This window comes from Anomaloglossus baeobatrachus, chromosome 9 (genome assembly GCF_048569485.1).
Source record: "Anomaloglossus baeobatrachus isolate aAnoBae1 chromosome 9, aAnoBae1.hap1, whole genome shotgun sequence".
NCBI lineage: Eukaryota > Metazoa > Chordata > Amphibia > Anura > Aromobatidae > Anomaloglossus > Anomaloglossus baeobatrachus.
This window is the reverse complement of record NC_134361.1, coordinates 201,282,885-201,303,321: the sequence shown is the minus strand read 5'-3', so window position 1 is coordinate 201,303,321 and position 20,437 is coordinate 201,282,885. Positions and strand designations below refer to the sequence as shown.

The 20,437-nt window shown below is 50.5% G+C and overlaps 1 protein-coding gene across 2 annotated transcripts in view; it reads right to left on the bottom strand.

The window, feature by feature from the left end:
- Nucleotides 1-20,437, bottom strand: part of LOC142250678 (uncharacterized) — a 123,766-nt gene that overhangs the window by 53,385 nt on the left and 49,944 nt on the right. For both annotated transcript variants that reach the window (XM_075322871.1, XM_075322872.1), the window contains exon 6: nucleotides 14,484-14,616. In XM_075322871.1, the coding sequence (XP_075178986.1) occupies nucleotides 14,484-14,616 (133 nt within the window). The remainder of the gene's footprint in view (nucleotides 1-14,483; nucleotides 14,617-20,437) is intronic.

Genomic DNA, 20,437 nt, shown 5'->3' with positions numbered 1-20,437 from the left:
CATTCTCCGACCTACCGGACGCATCAGCCTGTATACCATACAATTGGCATTAGGACTTAACATGTGTCCGGAAGCATAGGCATCCGGCAGCGTCCCTCATTACCATACTGACCATCATGACTCGATTGCCATGCCCACCAGGACATCACTAGCGACTCGTCCCACCAAGAGTCAGACATTAAACCATCATGTCAGCACTTAGTCAACTCAGCCCGCTAGGAGGATACGGACAGCCTGTAAGCCATTTCTAGTATTAATAGACCATATCAGTCCACATTTATTAGAATTTGGGCAGATGTCTGAAAAAAATCCCGGTATATCCCAGGGTCACCACTTAGCCCCTAATGGATTTTTCATTTTCTTCACATATTCAATCATTCAATGGCCCACAGGCCCTACATCCTATATCATATTCCATTAGTTGTCTCTCTGACTTAAACAAGGTCTATACTGCATGATCCCGGTATCCCCTATATAGCATCCCTACCCCCAATGATCTATTCTAAATCTTTCTCCATGAATTCTATTTAGTTGCCTAATTTCTCCATAGTGTTTATTTAGCCAAAACCCATTTCAATATTTGGCACAAGGCTTTATAGCACGGTAACCATGGGGACAGGAATCAAGCCTCCACCCCATTACGGCATCAGGTGTAACCAAACGCGCCAGACATCTAGGTTCCAACAAGGTTGGCCACTGAGATGCCGCAATTAAGGACGAGACATTCGTGATCCCAATGGTCCTGCGCTTAGCCAGTGATGGAAAAAAAAAAAACCTAAAATCCTTGTTGCCTTCCTCCAGGGGCTGATGTCCACACCAGGGGGTGGGCCAGGCGGTTGGCTCCGCCCACCGAGGAGTTCACAGCCCTGGAGGTGGGAAAACCAGGCAGTTAGTTGAAGTCAGACGAGAGTCTGAGAAGGAGTTCAAGCTAGGGGAGTGAAGTAGAAGGAAGTGGTAAAGGAGGACAGTAAAAGTGGCGACAGAAAAGGAACAGTTAAGAAAGCCTGAAGTGGGTCCGGGTGTGTGCCCTGGACTGAGACAGCAAGGTCAGCAGACGGCGGTGATAGTCTGCAGGGGGACTGCTTGGAGGTTGCTGGAAGGACCGCGGACGGGTGGTGACCCGGCGGTACCGGAGCAGTATACGAAGAACAGTCAGCACCAGGGCAGGGGCCTTTCGGATCCCGGCAAGGCTAGGAGTCGCCATAATTTGCCAAATCCGTCACTGAAGGGGACCTCTGTCTCCTAACAACTAAGTCCCAATTGAAGGCAACAGTCCGACCGTTAAGGGGAGACACCGCCACGGCACCAGTTTCCCAGGGCCAGCGCCTGCGGGCAAGAGAGGGGCTCCTCCGGCTCATGTTCAGGTCGGGGAGCGGGTAACCGGTGGGAACCCATCGCTACCAAAAAGACTTTACATAGGTGCAGGGAAGAGACCGTCACCGCTAACTGCAGGGAACATCAGCACCGTAACCGTCCGAGGGACCCGTCCAACCAGCCGTTTGTTTACCGAGAACTGTGTCGTGTTTACTGGCTGAGTGAGTACCTCCGTGCCGTGCAGCACAGCGCTGCCCCTGCGCCCCTGCACCTCCACAGGCACCATACCCGCCTGTCCACCATACCAACCCCATCACTGGGCCCCGGAAGCACCAAAACCCCTACCCACGGAGGGGCAAACCAACAACTGGCTGCTCCATACCATCACTCCCGGGCTCCCCAGAAAGAGCAGCGGTGGTGTCCACTTAATCACCACAACCGTGGGTGGCGTCACGGACAATAAACTATCCCAAAACCCAAATCCCTTTCACTCACGGGCGAGGAGCGCCGCTCGAGTCCCCGGGATCCGGCCCATCGCTCGAGCCACCGAGCAGCAGCAGCAGGCCGCAGCGGCAGCCGGACCCAAGCAGTGGGAGAGCGCGGCGTCCCCTCCTCCGCCCGCGACAATACCATTGGGGATAGGGAACTGCTCGCCCTGAGATTAGCCTTGGAGGAGTGGCGTCACTTGCTGGAAGGAGCGAAACATCCTTTCCAGGTCTATACAGACCATAAGAATCTGACGTACTTACCAACCGCTCAGCGTCTGAATCCTCGCCAAGCCCGCTGGTCTTTGTTTTTCTCCCGCTTTCACTTCTCCATCAACTATCTGTCTGGGAGTAAGAATAACAAGGCAGACGCCCTGTCTCGCTCTATGGTTTCTACCCAGGAAGAGATTGACGAACCTCGTCTTATTCTTCCCTCCAGGGTTTTTCATACGCTCTCCCCTGTGACGTTAGACCAAATTCCACCGGGCAAGACCTTTGTTCCGCCTGATCGACAGAATGATATACTGTCGTGGGCCCACACCTCAAAGGTGGGTGGGCATTTTGGTATTAGGCAGACACGAGAGTTACTGGAGAGGTGGTATTGGTGGCCACACTTAGCTAGCCACGTCAAGAGATATGTCGGTTCTTGCTACTCGTGTGCTCGCAACCGTCCATTATGGCAGAGATCGGCTGGGCTCTTGCATCCTTTACCAGTGCCAGATAGACCATGGGAGGTGGTAGGCATGGACTTTGTGGGTGATCTTCCGTGTTCACAGGGACATAGATTTGTGTGGGTCATTACGGACCATTTCTCCCGGATGGTTCATCTCGTACCGTTATCGAGAATCCCGTCTTCCAGGGTACTAGCCAAACTATTCCTCAAGCATGTCTTTAGGCTTCACGGGATGCCAGATCGTATCATTTGTGATAGAGGCCCGCAATTTGCTTCCCGTTTCTGGCGAGATCTTTGTAGCCTTCTGCAAATTGAGTTGAATCTCTTTTCGGCGTACCATCCGGAGACCAATGGTTTGGTTGAGCGTACCAATCAATCCATGATTATATATCTTCGACACTTTGTTGCTGAGAACCACGATAACTGGTCCTCCCTCCTACCCTGGGCAGAATTTGCCCTTAACAATTCGCTGGCTGAGGCCACTGGGCAGACACCATTCGTACTCAATAATGGGCAACACCCTAGGGTACCGGTACCGTTTCCCACTGCTGCACCTTCTCCTCTTGTGGCCGACTGGGCAACTAATGCCAGAGAGGTTTGGGATCGGACTCAAGAGTCGATCCAAGCAGCTAATGACCGTATGAAGATGGTGTCCGATCGGTTTCGTCGCCTGGCTCCTGTCTTTTCTCCAGGGGACTTTGTGTGGCTCTCTGCAAAACACGTGAAACTAAGGCGGGCTTTGCACGCTGCGACATCAGTAACAATGTGTTACCGATGCTGCAGCGATAGTCCCGCCCCCGTCGCACGTTCGATATATAGTGAAAGTTGCCGTAGCGATTATTATCGCTACGGCAGCTTTACACGCACATACCTGCCGTGCGACGTCCCTCTGGCCGGCGACCCGCCTCCTTCCTTAGGGGGCGGGTCGTGCGGCGTCACAGTGACGTCACACGGCAGGCGGCCAATTGAAGCGGAGGGGCGGAGATGAGCAGGATGTAAACATCCCGCCCACCTCCGTCCTTCTCATTGCAGCCGGGAGGCAGGTAAGGTGAAGTTCCTCGCTCCTGCGGCTTCACACACAGCGATGTGTGCTGCCGCAGGAGCGAGGAACTACATCGTACCTGTCGCTCCCCCGGCATTATGGAAATGTCGGAGGCTGCAGCGATGATACGATGACGACGATTTTGCGCTCGTTCATCGTATCATCTAGGATTTACACACTACGACATCGCAAGTGACGCCGGATGTGCGTCACTTTCGATTTGACCCCACCGACATCGCACCTGCGATGTCGTAGTGTGCAAAGCCCGCCTTAGAGTGAGCTCTGTCAAATTTGCTCCTCGCTTCCTGGGTCCTTAAGTTCTTTGACAGGTAAATCCTGTAGTCTACCAATTGAAGTTACCCGTCCATCTTAGGATCCATGACAAATTCCATGTTTCACTGCTAAAGCCGGCTATTTTACCTCACACTCGTGATGTGCACTCTCCTGCCTCTGATTCCTCTCGCTCTAGCTATGAGGTACGAGCCATAGTTGGTTCTAAGATGGTTAGAGGGCGCAGGTTCTTTTTGATAGATTGGGAGGGCTACGGCCGAGAACATCGCTCTTGGGAGCCTGAGCAGGCTGTCCATGCTCCCGACTTAGTTGCCGATTACCTGCATCGCCGGGAGGGGGGCCCTTGAGGGGGAGGTACTGTTACGGTTGCTGTGGCTCTGGAGACTATGTCCGGATTTCTTGCTACTGCACATGTGCAAGCGCTGGAGACTAAGTCCTATCTTGGAGCCATTGCACATGTGCGGGTGACATCATCGCTGACACGAGGTCACATGTCTCTGACACCTTCTAAGCTGATTGGCCGCTGGTCATGTGCATGTGACACGTGGTCACATGTCTCTGACACCTTCTATGCCGATTGGTCGCTGGTCATGTGCTTGTGACGCCTTGCTCGGTGATAGGCCAGCATGACGTCACTCCTGTCGTTCTGGCAGCGGATTGGTTCTGGTGTCCTCCATCTTGGATGAGGCACAGAGTCTATATAAGACCCTGACGCACGCCGCCCGGCGCTCAGTCCTCTTGGTTCATGCATGAGAGTAGACGCTCTGTGCACGTTCCTCTAGGCATCTCTCTGTCTATGCTAGGTGAGCGCTATCGGCAGGGTAGCGTTCTTATACCTTACAGCTTCGGCTGCAGTCCGTATCCTTACATCTTAGTGGAGCGGACATAGGCAGGTACCTGAGGCACATGGTCTGGCTGGGCCTTGTGATTCTACTCGTACGTGAACGTTGCCGCTAGGGTAACGTTCCTTATACTGCGTCTGGCAGTTGTTCGTATCCTCGCACACTAGTGGAGCGAACGCAGGTAGGAGCTTTGTGCGGCTTATGCTGCTGTCCGTCTCCTGGCACCACTAGAGGAACGGACCTAGGCAGGTGCCATATCTAGTGGTTCGTGTCCTCGCACACTAGTGGAGCGAACGCAGGTAGGAGCTTTGTGCGGCTTACGCTCCTGTCCGTTTCCTGGCACCGCTAGAGGAACGGACCTAGGTAGGTGCCATTTCACACTCACTGCTTTTGTCTCTGTGATCTTTAACAGAGACCATTCCACACACCCTCCGAGTAAGGGAGGAATTGCTTTATTTCCTAACTATATGCCTCTGTGAGTTTAACAGAGGTATTGCACTCTGCACTTGTGCTATTATTATTTACAGTGGCACACTTATATACCCCTTATCCTCTGCCATAGTCTGCAGCAGAGTCTCTGCACGGTGGACCCTGACTGTCTGATATGCCTTTAGATTTTATTATCAGACAGCCCCCCGTAACACACAGATACTAGTGTGAATGAGACCTGTAATGCCACCAAGTCTGGTAATATGAGTGTGTTCTGTCCAGCTGGAGTAATTCGTTCCAGTTACTGCGAGGACTCAACCTGTCACATGGAGTTTTGCACAAACTTTGCCAACTGTCATGGCAACATTGGACTCTGTTCAGATTGCAGGTTCTGTCACTCCGTTCGATGGTTTCTCTGGTGTCTGGGAACAACATAGGAAGACTCAAGTATCATTCTCCTGTGTGCTGATAGCCAGGCTAGCAAGAGTTAATCTCTGCTAGTCTGTTTGCTCCCTTAATCACATGTTGTAGGGAGACATATCATATATGCTCCCCTCCTATTTATGCTGGTTGAATCCTTCTACCCATGCCAGCTATAGATAATTTTATATTTGTCTGTGAAGTGTGGTGTCCCAGACTCGCAGTGGTGGAGATTGTCCTTAGTTGTGCTTTTTGCTTGGAGCGATTGTGGAGTTTACCCCCTGTTGTTTTTTGCTTCCTTCCTGCTCTTGATGTTTTTTTTACTACCTTCCTCCTGATTCTCTTATTGGCTTTACTTTTGTGTATGTGTGATGTGTGACAGAGGTTTGGTTTTTGACTTGTCTGTCTTTTTTTGTGGGTTTCATCACACTCCTGCCCGTCCCTCCCAGTCAGATCAGGACTGGCCAGGAAGAAGACTCAGGCCTTTCCACCATCAGGAGTATTCGTGTATGTGTGTGTGTGTGTGTGTGTGTGTGTGTGTGTGTGTGTGCTGTGAGACAGAGTTTTGTTTTTTCCCTTGTCTCTCTTTATCTGTGGTTTCATCACACTCCTGTCCCGTCACTCCCTGGGCAGGAGGGGAGCTGGAATCAGATCGGGACTGGCCAGGAAGGAGACTTAGGCCTTTCCACCATCAGGAGTATCCGTGTGTGTGTGCGTGTGTGTGTGTGTGTGTGTGTGTGTGTATGCTGTGAAACAGAGTTTTGTTTTTTCCCTTGTCTCTCTTTATCTGTGGTTTCATCACACTCCTGTCCCGTCACTCCCTGGGCAGGAGGGGAGCTGGAATCAGATCGGGACTGGCCAGGAAGGAGACTCAGGCCTTTCCACCATCAGGAGTATCCGTGTGTGTGTGCGTGTGTGTGTGTGTGTGTGTATGCTGTGAAACAGAGTTTTGGTTTTTCTCTTGTCTGTCTCTATCTGTGGTGGCGGGGGAATCAGATCAGGACTGGCCAGAAAGGAGACTCAAGACTTTCCACCATCAGGAGTTGTGACGGGGGTGTACAACAGAGCAAAGGATGGACGAGGCCGAGGGACGATCCAACAGGTTTATTCACAAGAACACTGGAACAGCACACGATAAGTCCACGTAAAACAGATTCGGGGGCCCTTCCCGACAATCCTCGGACCGGATAACAAAGCAATCGTCCTTACAGTAGTCCAAAGAGTTCCACACAATCCCACGGGCCGCCACACAGGCCTAGCTCCGTCCGTGTCCACACCCACCCAGGCTGGGGCTCCTGCTCTCTTCAAGTTTCAGCTCACTCTGAAGTTACAAAAAGGGAAATGCATTGTCTGGGCTGCTTGACCAGCCCACCATGTTTGTTCAGGGGGTAGGGGTCACACATCCTATCATCAATGGTTTGGTCCATCACAGGGCTCCAATATGTCTGCCAGCCACAGTAGATGAAGGGATCCCCTGCTGTAAAGAACAATGACTATTCCTTCACTGGCCAATGCAATTACAGATTAGATACACAACTCTGGAAAGAAGAGGACAGGCTATTTACATAATCACATTATATGCCAAGACTACAATTGTATGAGAGAGACACATTGAGACCAGTAGCTCCCCCAAGGAAATACATGAATTACAACTAATGCAACCAGGGAAATATACATATCATGACATAGTATCACAGCATATACAGTGAGAGGGTAAATTACATCTTCACAATCCCTCCCCCTCCCAACTTGTGTACGTACTAGGGACCTCTACAGGTCACTGGTTAAGTACACACAGGCAGAGCGTTACTTACAGGTGGCTTCATGCAGCCACGAATTGGCATCATAGCTCTCCCACATCATTGACCAGGAGAACAGCTGCAGGCAGACCACCCATCACCCCAACCACACATCGCCTGACCCCAAAACCAAAGTTCAGATCCACAGTGGCTGTGGGAATAGTCCTCCATTGTCCACCAGCCAGTTCAATAACAATCCCAGGTCCTCTATGGATTGCCTCAGGCCGAACCACTCGGGGATCAGCCAGTGTGAGGAAAGCACCCGAGTCACAAAATCCAACAAGTCTCTGTCCATCCAGCACAACCTCCTGCAAGTGCTTACCTCGATGAGCAGAAGTCGTCATAACTGCGGGTCGCACCCCGTAAACTCCTGGTGGTGCAACATGGGGGGCTGAGTCACTAGGCCAGTCCTCACATAACGGTGCCACATCTTCCTCCATGGCACTGGGCTGTAAATAATTAACAATCCGATTGGGTGCAGGATCAGTCCTCATTTGAACAGCTGGGCAGGAGACTTGCCGATGCCCTGGCTGTCCACATTGATAGCATCTGAGCTGGGTCTCCCTCCATCCAAGGCGTCCTCTTGGGTAAGGGGTAGGGGAACTTGGAGGCCGGCTCCCACCTGAAGGTGCTGTAGGGGTTTGAGGATGATTCCTCCATGGCCTGGCTGGGCATGAGGCCTGCAAATGCCCGGGATGCCTACAAACATAACACCTGCGCTCTGTTACTTCCTCTCCCCGGCGTATTCCAGAAAGTGCAGTAGAAGCAACTGGAGGCACATTAACACGGGTATCAACATGTGGTGGCTTAGAGGAACGGGGAACAATGGGGACAGAATAACTGGGGGCATCCGGTGTTGTGGAGCTGTTAGGCGTCTCTCCATCCTCCAACAGAACCCTCCACTGAGGCTTGATGGTGAGAGCCTCATCAGCGAGAGCAGCAGCTTCCTCCACTGTCGCTGGTTTTCTCTCACGCACCCATTCCCGGATCTCAGCGGGGCACTGGGCAAAGAATTGTTCTTTTAGGATGACCTGCAGGAAGGTCTCCCAAGATAAGGCCTCCTCTGCCTCCAGCCAGCGATTACATATTTGTTTGAGTCTATGAGCATATATCTTAAAAGACACTTCCCCATCACAGGCTAAAGCACGGAACTGAGTCCTGTAAGTGTCTGGGGTCACAGCATAATGTTCTAGACTAGTCTGTTTAATATCCGCATACTCACAGTTCCACCGAGGGTCCATAGCTCTATAGGCTTCAGCAGCTCCCCCCTCTAGGAGCCCAACCAGATGCCGGACACGCTCCCTGTCCGGGACTTCCATTAATCGACACTGATGCTCAAAGTCCTGGAAGAAGCCCTCAATGTCGCCTGCAGCCTCATTAAATGGCTTAAAGTCTTTGCGGGACACCCTGGGAAGTTCCCTCATGATGGGTGCTGGGGTTACAGTCTGTCTGGAACCTCTCGCGGCTTCCACAGCGAGCTCCTTATCCAGCAGTGCCATCTCCTCCATCCTGCGCTCCTTCTCTTTAGCTCCACGCATGGCCTCCCTCTTATCTTCTATGGTGGCCTCATCTCCAAGCAGTGCCATCTCCTCCTTGTACCACACAACCCATTGACTTTTTTGGGTATTCACCTCCGGCTGCCGTCTTTCTTCCGTTTGCTGTGAGGATCCTTCCTCCACGTCATTTTGCGAACAGACTCCTTCTAGCGCCTCAATCAGCTGCTCCTTGGAGAGTCCTTTGAAACGAACTCCTACTTCACGGGCCTTTGATTGCAGGCTCCCCAAAGTCCAGGTCTTGTACTCTGCAGTGCTGGTTCCTGATGTTGAGCCATTGTCCTCCATTCCTTCTGCTCTGATCCCAGCGCTGCCAACCAGTTTGTGACGGGGGTGTACAACAGAGCAAAGGATGGACGAGGCCGAGGGACGATCCAACAGGTTTATTCACAAGAACACTGGAACAGCACACGATAAGTCCACGTAAAACAGATTCGGGGGCCCTTCCCGACAATCCTCGGACCGGATAACAAAGCAATCGTCCTTACAGTAGTCCAAAGAGTTCCACACAATCCCACGGGCCGCCACACAGGCCTAGCTCCGTCCGTGTCCACAGCCACCCAGGCTGGGACTCCTGCTCTCTTCAAGTTTCAGCTCACTCTGAAGTTACAAAAAGGGAAATGCATTGTCTGGGCTGCTTGACCAGCCCACCATGTTTGTTCAGGGGGTAGGGGTCACACATCCTATCATCAATGGTTTGGTCCATCACAGGGCTCCAATATGTCTGCCAGCCACAGTAGATGAAGGGATCCCCTGCTGTAAAGAACAATGACTATTCCTTCACTGGCCAATGCAATTACAGATTAGATACACAACTCTGGAAAGAAGAGGACAGGCTATTTACATAATCACATTAGATGCCAAGACTACAATTGTATGAGAGAGACACATTGAGACCAGTAGCTCCCCCAAGGAAATACATGAATTACAACTAATACAACCAGGGAAATATACATATCATGACATAGTTTCACAGCATATACAGTGAGAGGGTAAATTACATCTTCACAGGAGTATCCTTGTGTGTGCATGCTGTGAGACAGAGATTTGGTTTTTGTCTTGTCTGTCTTTTTCTGTGAGTTTCATCACACTCCTGTTCCATCCCATCCTGGGGGGAAGGGGAATCAGATCAGGACTAGTCAGGAGCAGAGTCAGGAAGGAGACTTAGGCATCCCCACCATTAGGAGTGTCACTGAGGTTAAGGATAGCATAGGGACCCCTAGCTTGAGGGACAGCGTAGGAGCCTCAGTTCTCAGCTATCCCAAAGTCATCATGACCCAACCTGGGGGCGCCTATATAAATTCCCATTTCCCTACAGGGGTTAAAGAGTGAAGGCCAAGGCTTCATGGGAGCTGCCATGCGACCACTAAAAGAGCCTGTTACAGTGGTTTTCTGGAGATCAGAGAACCAGGCTTCTCAGATAGCATGAAGAAATGTACTTTTAGTAAATAAACTATCGCAGCCCCTTCATCATGTTGTGTAGACATCACGTTCAGCCTCTATATTAGACAGTCCCACACAAGTTGTCGCTGGGCCGCCCTCAGAAGTGGCGCCAGAAGACACAAAGCATATGTTACAACAATACGAGGATGTACGGCAATATATGGTGTAATGGATTCTGTTTACAAAGTGTATTTCATCATCAATGATCTGCACAGTGTAATAGCAACAATAAACTATCCTGGAGCATCTTCAAGAAAGTCTGGAACTCGAGAAGCGCAGTCACATGAACACTTGATAAACGACAATGATATTTAACAAATGGGCTGCAAACCTCACAGCAGCATTGCACAATCCCAGCAGTGACTCAAGGAGATAAGGCTTCCAGAAAGCTACAAAAACAACTGAAATCTCAACATTTCTTTTTTTTACTCAAGGAAAAATAGGAAAAAATATTTATTCTAAATTCAATTAAAGGTTTACTTCACCCAAAATTGTAAGATCAGGGATTCTTTCCTCCTATTTATGCTGGTGGAATCTTTCTATCCATACAAGCTATAGTTTATTCTGTGTTGGTCTGTGACATTTGGTATCTCAGACCCTGGTGACGGTTGTCCTTAGTTGTGCTCAGGGAAAAATAAGAAAAAATATTTATTCTAAATTCAATTAAAGGTTTACTTCACCCAAAATTGGAAGATCAAGGATGCTTTCCTCTTATTTATTCTGGTGGAATCCGTCTATCCATGCCAGCTATAGTTTATTCTGTGTTGGTCTTTGACATTTGGTATCTCAGACCCTCTCTGGTGATGGTTATCTTTACATGTGCTCAGGGAAAAATAAAAAATATTCTAAATTCAATTAAAGGTTTACTTCACCCAAAATTGGAAGATCAAGGATGCTTTCCTCTTATTTATGCTGGTGGAATCCGTCTATTCATGCCAGCCATAGTTTATTCTGTGTTGGTCTTTGACATTTGGTATCTCAGACCCTCTCTGGTGATGGTTATCTTTACATGTGCTCAGGGAAAAATAAGAAAATTATTCTAAATTCAATTAAAGGTTTACTTCACCCAAAATTGGAAGATCAGGGATGCTTTCCTCCTATTTATGTTGGTGGAATCTTTCTATCCATGTCAGCTATAGTTTATTCTGTGTTGGTCTGGGACGTTTGGGTTCTCAGACGCTCTCTGGTTCTCTGGTGAAGGTTGTCCTTAGTTGTGTGACGCCCTGGGCAAGCCAGGGGTCACAGGTCATAACACCACCACACCCTACACCCCAGTTAGGAACACCTAGGCTAACCCAAAATCCTTGTTGCCTTCCTCCAGGGGCTGGTGTTCACACCAGGGGATGGGCCAGGCTGTTGGCTCAGCCCACCGAGGAGTTCACAGCCCTGGAGGCGGGAGGAACCAGGCAGTGCAGTGGAGTGTAGGAAGTGAAAGTAGAAGGAAGCAGTAGTGGAGCTAACGAGAAAAGCTGAAGTGACAGAAAAGTGACAGTAGTAAAGCCTGAAGTTGGTCCGGGTGTGTGCCCCGGACAGTGACAGCAAGGTCAGCAGACGGCGGTGATAGTCTGCAGGGGGACTGCTCGGAGGTTGCTGGAAGGACCGCGGACGGGTGGTGACCCGGCGGTCTGGAGCAGTATACGAAGAACAGTCAGCACCAGTGCAGGGGCCTTTCGGATCCCGGCAAGGCTAGGAGTCGCCATAATTTGCCAAATCCGTCAGTGAAGGGGACGTCTGTCTCCTAACAACCAAGTCCCGATTGAAGGCAACAGTCCAACCGTTACAGAGAGACACCGCCACCGCCAGGGCACCAGTTTCTCAGGGCCAGCGCCTGCGGGCAAAGTAGGGCTCCTCCGGCCCATATCCAAGCCGGGGAGCTGGTTACCGGTGGGAACCCATCGCAACCATCATCAACTTGAGTGCAGGAAAAAGGGACCGTCACCTACTGGGGAAAGCAAGTGCAGCCGTCCGTGGGAACCGTCTTTCCAGCCGTGTGTTTTACCGAGAACTGTGTCATCGTCTCAGGCTGAGTGAGTACCACAGTGCCGCAAGGCACAGCGCTGCCCCCGCGCCCCTGCGCCCACCAAGCCCTGCATCCCCCACCTCATCACTGGGCCCCGGGATCACCAACCCCTACCCACGGAGGGGCAACACAACAACTAGCTGCTCCATACCACCACTCCCGGGATCCCCATACAGAGCAGCGGTGGTGTCAACAAATCACCACAACCGTAGGTGGCGTCACGGACAATAACCAATCCCTCACCCAAAACCCCCCTTTCACTCACGGGCGAGGAGCGCTGCTAGAGTCCCCGGGATCCGGCTCATCGCTCGAGCCACCGAGCAGCAGCAGGCCGCAGCAGCCACGGCAGCCTGACCCGAGCAGCAGTGGGAGAGCGCGGCGTCCCCTCCTCCGCCCGCGACAGTTGTGCTCAGGAAAAAATAAGTAAAAATATTTATTCTAAATTCAATTAAAGGTTTACTTCATCCAAAAGTGGAAGATCAAGGATACTCTCCTATTTATGCTGGTGAAATCCGTCTATTCATGCCAGCTATAGTTTATTCTGTATTGGTCTGTGACGATTGGTGTTGTCTCAGACCCTCTCTGGTGAAGGTTGTCCTTAGTTGTGTTCAGGGAAAAATAAGAAAAAATATGTATTCTAAATTGAATTAAATGTTTACTTCAACCAAAATTGGAAGATCAGGCATGGGTACAGGTATAAGATTAGGATAAGTAACAATGACTAGTTATTACACTATACTTGCAAACAAGGCTTATCTACAATTTTCTATCACCTTTTTTCCCTACTTTGTGTGTGAATAGTGGCATTTGACATTGGCATGTGGATTGGGCTGAGCATGTAGATAGGACCTGTCATTTTAATAATAGAAGAGCTGCTTAGTCAATGTACTGCAATATTTATTTGGCTGGATGCACCTCCCCAATTTTAAGCGTGTGAAATAATTATTGAACCCGTCACAATTTTAAGTAAATATATTTCTAGCAAGGCTATTGACTTGAATTTCTCGCCAAATGTCAGTAACAAACCATCCAATCCACACAGGCAAAGAAATCAAACCATAGATGTCCATAAATTTAGTAATGTGTAATAATGAAAAATGACGCAGGTAAAAAGTATTGAACACATGAAGAAAGAGAAGTGATAAAAGCGATGGAATCTATCAGCAATTCAATAGCAATCCTGCCGCTTAGTGAAAAATATCAGTTGGTTCAACTGATGGCCTATATATAGATCTCTCATTACAAGGTGCCACACAAAAAACAACCCACGATGGGTAAAACCAGTGAGCTGGCTCAAAACCTTTGCATAAGGTTGCAAAGGTCTTGAGCCAGCTCACTGGATTTACCCATCATGAGAAGTTTCTTGTGTGGCATCTTGTTAATGAGAGGCCACCAGTTGAACCAAGTGATATTTTTCCCTAAGTGGCAGTATTGCTCTTGAATTACTGATAGATTCCATGGCTTTTATCACTTCTCTTTCTTCATGTGTTCAATACTTTTTACTTGTGTCATTTCTTATTATTACACATCACTAAATTTCATGTGCTTTTCCCCTGTGTATGCTTTCTGTGTCTTCTTTAGTGCTTAGTGGGGTTAATTAACTCATTCCCTACCTATGGCCCAGTTCTAGGGTCAGTCAGGGTCAGATATCCTGCTTGGCGCATAGTTGTGGAACCTATCTAGGGTGGTGAGGGAAGCAAGGGGTTAGTGGTAGCCTTGGTCAGGGGGTCACCATTTCCCCCTTCCCTAGACATAGGGTTTCCTTTCTCTTCCCTTTCATTATGTGTTTGGTACTTCCCCATACCTACAGTGACAGCCATTGATATTTACTAATGCTATAGAATACAGTCAATTTTATTGATATCTGGTGAAAACGCATCCAGTATATCTGTATGGTAGGACCTTATAATCATGTCCTTTAGTGGGTCCAAGGTCCCTCTCAAACGCTACTTGGCATCTACCACTACTGTCGGACAGATAAATATCCAGTATTATCAACCCCAAACCACTTTGGACCTCATATTGAAGCATATCCAGCTAAACAATAAAGTATAGCCACACCAAGGGTATTATTCAACCCTTATGGTAATACCAGTTTGGGGACTTGAGCCCTTTCATCGAATATCAAAAGTTACATGTATAGGAAAAAAAGACCAGTAATTTGGTTCTTACCACGGAAACTGTGTCGGTTGAGTTCCAGAAGTTTATTGTCGTTGACCTTCAGTTCTTGGACAGATGCTGGGAGTTGTGGCAGTCCGGTCAGGCGGTTTCCATCCAAATTAAGCCGTTTCAATTTTGTCAAATTCTGAAATTAAGAACTTGAATATTATTTCTGCCAATCTTTATTCATTAAGTCAATTCAAGTCTTTAATATGTCACAAAAGAAATGTCACCAGTGAAGACTCGGAAGGTTCTTATGACTACCCAGGTAAGGAAGACACTGGGTTCTCTAACTGTGTTTTTACCATGGTAGGAAAAGATAGAGATAGTCTTGATGTAAGGAGGTGGACTCTTGCTGGCGCATTTCTTCTATTGTTATTTCCCTGTTACGGGGTTGAGTTCTGGTTGGTAGACACGTACCCATCAACTCTACAGAAAACAGTGGGTTTTAGGCAACATATCGACAATTCAACTTCACCTAAAAGCCTGAGATTGGAGACTGGTTGGTAGATACAGTACAGACCAAAAGTTTGGACACACCTTCTCATTCAAAGAGTTTTCTTTATTTTCATGACTCTAAAAATTGTAGATTCACATTGAAGGCATCAAAACTATGAATGAAAACATGTGGAATGAAATACTTAAAAAAGTGTGAAACAACTGAAAATATGTCTTATATTCTAGGTTCTTCAGAGTAGCCACCTTTTGCTTTGATTACTGCTTTGCACACTCTTGGCATTCTCATGATGAGCTTCAAGAGGTAGTCACCGGAAATGGTTTTCCAACAGTCTTGAAGGAGTTCCCAGATATGCTTAGCACTTGTTGGCCCTTTTGCCTTCACTCTGCGGTCCAGCTCACCCCCAAACCATCTCGATTGGGTTTAGGTCTGGTGACTGTGGAGGCCAGGTCATCTGGCGTAGCACCCCATCACTCTCCTTCTTAGTCAAATAGCCCTTACACAGCTTGGAGGTGTTTGGGGTCATTGTCCTGTTGAAAAATAAATGATGGTCCAACTAAATGCAAACCGGATGGAATAGCACGCCGCTGCAAGATGCTGTGGTAGCCATGCTGGTTCAGTATGCCTTCAATTTTGAATAAATCCCCAACAGTGTCACCAGCAAAGCCCCCCACACCATCACACCTCCTCCTCCATGCTTCACGGTGGAAACCAGGCATGTAGATAGAGACCATCCGTTCACCTTTTCTACAAAGACACGGTGGTTGGATCCAAAGATCTCAAATTTGGACTCATCAGACCAAAGCACAGATTTCCACTGGTCTAATGTCCATTCCTTGTGTTCTTTAGCCCAAACAAGTCTCTTCTGCTTGTTGCCTGTCCTTAGCAGTGGTTTCCTAGCAGCTATTTTACCATGAAGGCTGCTGCACAAAGTCTCCTCTTAACAGTTGTTCTAGAGATGAGAAGGTGTGTCCAAACGTTTGGTCTGTACTGTATGTACCCATCAACTCTACAGAAGATGGTGGTTTTTAAGCAACATATTGATGAGTCAACTTGACCTGAAAGCCTGAGTTTTGGAGATTGGTTGGTAGACACGTACCTGTTACACCTCGTGGCTCTCCTGTGGCAAGGAATGAGGCAGTCTCCTTGCCTGCCACGAGCGCTCCTGCTCAGCAGCGCCAAAGGTCTGCCAGACTGCAGGAGAAACCTCCTTAGAGAGGCAGCACAAGGGTGACACCTAGTGGTACTCCTGTTGCAAGAAATGAGGCGGTCTCCCATTCCTTGCCTGCCGCGGCTCCTCCTGCTCAGCAGCCCCGAAGGTCTGTGAGGTTGCGCAATGTGCAGAGGTTTTCTGCTCAGGGAAGCAGTGAGACTCCCGTTATCTCTACACATTGTGAGACCGAGGATCCCGCCTCTATTTCCCAGAGGCAGGAGGGTGAGCATGTGCAATGCTTGGTGGGTCCTGATTCGCCCACTCACGTCACACGGCTTGATGACGAGGCTGGTGACGTGGTGAATCCTGACTGGCCAGGCTGGGACGTCGTGGATCCTGATTGGGTCAAGTCCGTCATCTCCGCCTCGCGCCCGCCCTTGGCTGGAGCGACACCTCCTTAAAAGCTCCTCCTGCCATCATGGCGGCGCGCGACCGTCCTTCTATGTTTGGATGTCTGGCAGCGTGCTGCCACGCCACTGCTCAGGCATTATCGTCTTCCGTGGGCTTGGCCCTTGCTGCTTAGGCAGCACCTGGTTTGCAGGCCGTGTCCCTGCCTTGCTGCTCCGGCAGTAGCTCCTTCGACAGGCCGTGTTCCTGTTCCAGGTGAGCTCCTCGAGTCTCCACCGGACTCACCTGGTAATTGAAAGCACACATGCGTGGGCACCTCTGTGCTACCCTCATGCCATATTCTCGTGATTTCCACTGGCACACGTGCGTGGGCACCTCTGTGCTTCCCCGTGCAACAGGTACACCGAGCCGTGTGATCCCTGCCATACAACCCTCACGGGTTAGGGCAGACCGGTGTACGTAGATCGTCTGTGACATTCCAGACGATCGCTAGCAGCAACCCGCTCACTCTTCACCCACCATAGCAGCGGTCCCTTACACCGCACAGTGGACCTTGACCGGCGGAAGCTGTCCATTCCCCATCTTGGCACGCTTCCCCGGGTCCCCCTCGTAACATTACGGTCGCGCCAAAGGTCTGGCTATGGCTGAAGAGCAGCAGCAGTTGCTGCGTTATGTGCAGCAGTTGGAATCACGATTGGCAGCAGTGGAGCAGTCTTCCTCTGACAAGACTACTCTGACGACAGTCGCCACCCAGGCGGCTACCCAGGCTGTGCTATTGGGCGGAAGGTCTCCTCGCCTTGCGCTTCCAGAGTGCTTTAGCGGGGACAGCTCCGAGTGCCGTGGCTTTATAAACCAGGTCACCACCTACTTAGAGCTGTCCGCGACTCTTTACGCTACCGAGAAGGCGAAGGTAGCCTTCGTCCAGTCCCTGCTCACAGGGAGAGCGCTGAAGTGGTCCCCGCCGTTGTGGGAGCGCGGAGATCGGGTGGTGAATAACTTAGCAGCCTATCTTGGCGCCATGAGAATGGTGTTCCTCGGGCCTCAAGTCACCCACGACTCCGCGCTGCGCCTCCTACGACTTCGGCAAGGGTCCGCTTCAGTCGGGGACTTTGCCATACACTTTAGGACACTTTGTGCAGAGCTGGACTGGCCGGATAAGGTCCTTGTCCCTGTGTTCTGGGAGGGCCTGTCAGGGTTCGTCAAAGACGCACTGGCCACGCGTGAGGTGCCTGCTACTTTAGAGTCCTTGATTGTGGTTGCCTCTCGCATAGACATCCGCCAGGCGGAGCGGAGGCTCGAGGTCTCTTCAGCACCCACGTCCTCACGGCCTAAAAAGCGTCTGGCTCCCGTCTTCCACCAGACAGGTCTCCCAGCCAGCTCTGTAGGCGACTCCGTGGAGTCAATGGAGGTGTCCAAAGCGGTCTCCTCTACCCCAGGTTCTCGGTCTGGTGTCCTCTGCTTTTCCTGTGGGCAGAGGGGACACATAGCTACCCGATGTCACAAACCGTCGGGAAAAGACAGCGTCTAGTTTCCATCAGAGGGGGGTTCCTAGACGCTGCTTCTCCCTCTAGGTTGACTATCAGCGCCCAGTTGCAGTTTGGCACTACTCTCTTCTCTGCTCTGGCCTGCCTGGACTCAGGCGCTGATGGCAATTTCATTTCGACCTCCCTGGCAACCAGATACTCAGTTCCCCTGGTTCTCTTGCCCAAGCCACTCAGGGTTCGGGTAGTCAACGGGTCCCTACTAGTCGATTCCATCACCCAGATCACCATCCCTCTCAGGATGGAAGTACCACCAGGACACCATGAGCAGGTGTCCTTCCTGGTGCTTCCAGGGGGGACGGATGAGATCCTACTGGGCCTCCCCTGGTTGAGACAGCATGCTCCTATACTCAACTGGGCAACAGGGGAGATCTCATCATGGGCAGGATCCTGTAGGGAGCACCTCGTGACTACCAAACCACCCGCTACCATTAGGTCGGTTGGGCCCTCAGGGAATACAGGGGAGCCAGGTTTACCAACACCTTATGAGGCCTACAGGGACGTCTTCTCCAAGAGGGCCGCAGATACCCTTCCTCCCCACCGGCCATATGATTGCCGAATAGACCTGAAGCCAGGCTCCGAGCCCCCTAGGGGCAGAGTGTATCCCCTCTCTGCTCCAGAGACGGAGGCTATGTCCAAATATATTCAGGACAGCCTGGCAAAAGGGTTCATTCGCAAGTCTATTTCACCGGCCGGTGCGGGGTTCTTCTTCGTGCAAAAGAAGGAAGGGGATCTACGCCCCTGTATCGATTACAGGGGATTAAATGCAATCACGATCAAAAACAAATACCCTTTGCCCCTCATTACGGAGTTATTTGATCGATTCCGCGGGGCAAAGATCTTGACGAAGCTGGATCTACGCGGGGCGTATAATCTAGTGGAAGTCCGAGAGGGCGATGAGTGGAAGACCGCCTTCAACACCAGGGACGGTCACTACGAGTATCTTGTAATGCCCTTCGGACTCTGCAATGCCCCCGCCGTATTTCAAGACTTTGTGAATGATGTTTTCCGGGATTTGTATCTTTCCGTGGTTGCATACCTGGATGATATCCTTATCTTCTCCCCCGATCTTGCCACCCATCGGAGGGATGTCATCCGAGTACTTAAGAGGCTCCGCACCCATTCGTTATATGCTAAGCTAGAAAAGTGCGTTTTTGAACGTGAATCCTTGCCGTTCCTGGGGTATATCGTGTCCAGTCAGGGGTTAGCAATGGATCCGGGGAAGTTGGAGACAGTGATGAAATGGCCTGAGCCCCGCTCGCTGAAAGCGATCCAGCGATTCTTGGGGTTTATCAATTATTATTGCCAGTTCATTCCCAACTTCTCGACGGTGGCAGCACCCATCATTGCCCTTACCCGCAAGGGCGCTAATCCCAAAGCATGGACACGGGAAACGGTAGAGGCATTTCACACTCTCAAAACTTACTTCTCCAGAGCTCCCATCCTTCATCGTCCAGACATCTCCAAACCCTTCCTACTAGAGGTAGACGCCTCTTCGGTCGGTGCTGGTGCAGTCCTGTACCAGAAAGACGAACGAGGAAGGAAGCATCCATGTTTCTTTTTCTCCAAAACCTTTTCTCTGGCCGAGAGGAACTACTCCATAGGGGATAGGGAGTTACTGGCGATGAAACTAGCATTCCAGGAATGGCGGCATCTCCTGGAGGGTGCGAAGCATCCATTTGAAGTATTTTCCGACCATAAAAATCTCACATACCTCCAGACAGCACAACGCCTGAACCCAAGGCAGGCCCGTTGGTCCTTGTTCTTCTCCCGGTTCCGCTTTATTATCCGCCACCTGGCCGGTGAGAAAAACGTACGGGCCGATGCCTTGTCACGTTGTATGGTTGTGTTGGAGGAGGACGAGGAGGAGCCTCGTCTTATACTACCCCCGGACAGCTTGAGGATGGTCACTCCCACTTCCTTGGACCAGGTGCCACCTGGCAAGACCCTCGTTCCCCCTGAATTACGGAATGAGGTGCTATCGTGGGCCCATGCCTCCAAGGTCGGGGGTCACTTTGGGGTCAAAAGGACCAGAGACCTTGTAACCAGGCACTATTGGTGGCCGAGACTACCCCAGGACATACAGGAGTATGTGGGAGCCTGTATGTCGTGTGCACGGAATAAGCCGTCCCGGCAGAGACCGGCAGGTCTTCTTCACCCACTGCCAGTGCCGAATCGTCCCTGGGAAGTGGTGGGAATGGACTTCCTGGGAGATCTGCCCAAGTCAGCAGGCCACAAGGTCGTATGGGTCATCACGGATCACTTCTCTAAAATGGTCCACTTGGTGCCTCTCCCACGACTCCCGACGTCACGTGCTCTCGCCACCTTATTCATTAGGCATGTATTTAGGCTGTATGGCATGCCTGACAAGGTGGTGAGCGACCGGGGTCCCCAGTTCGCGTCTCGC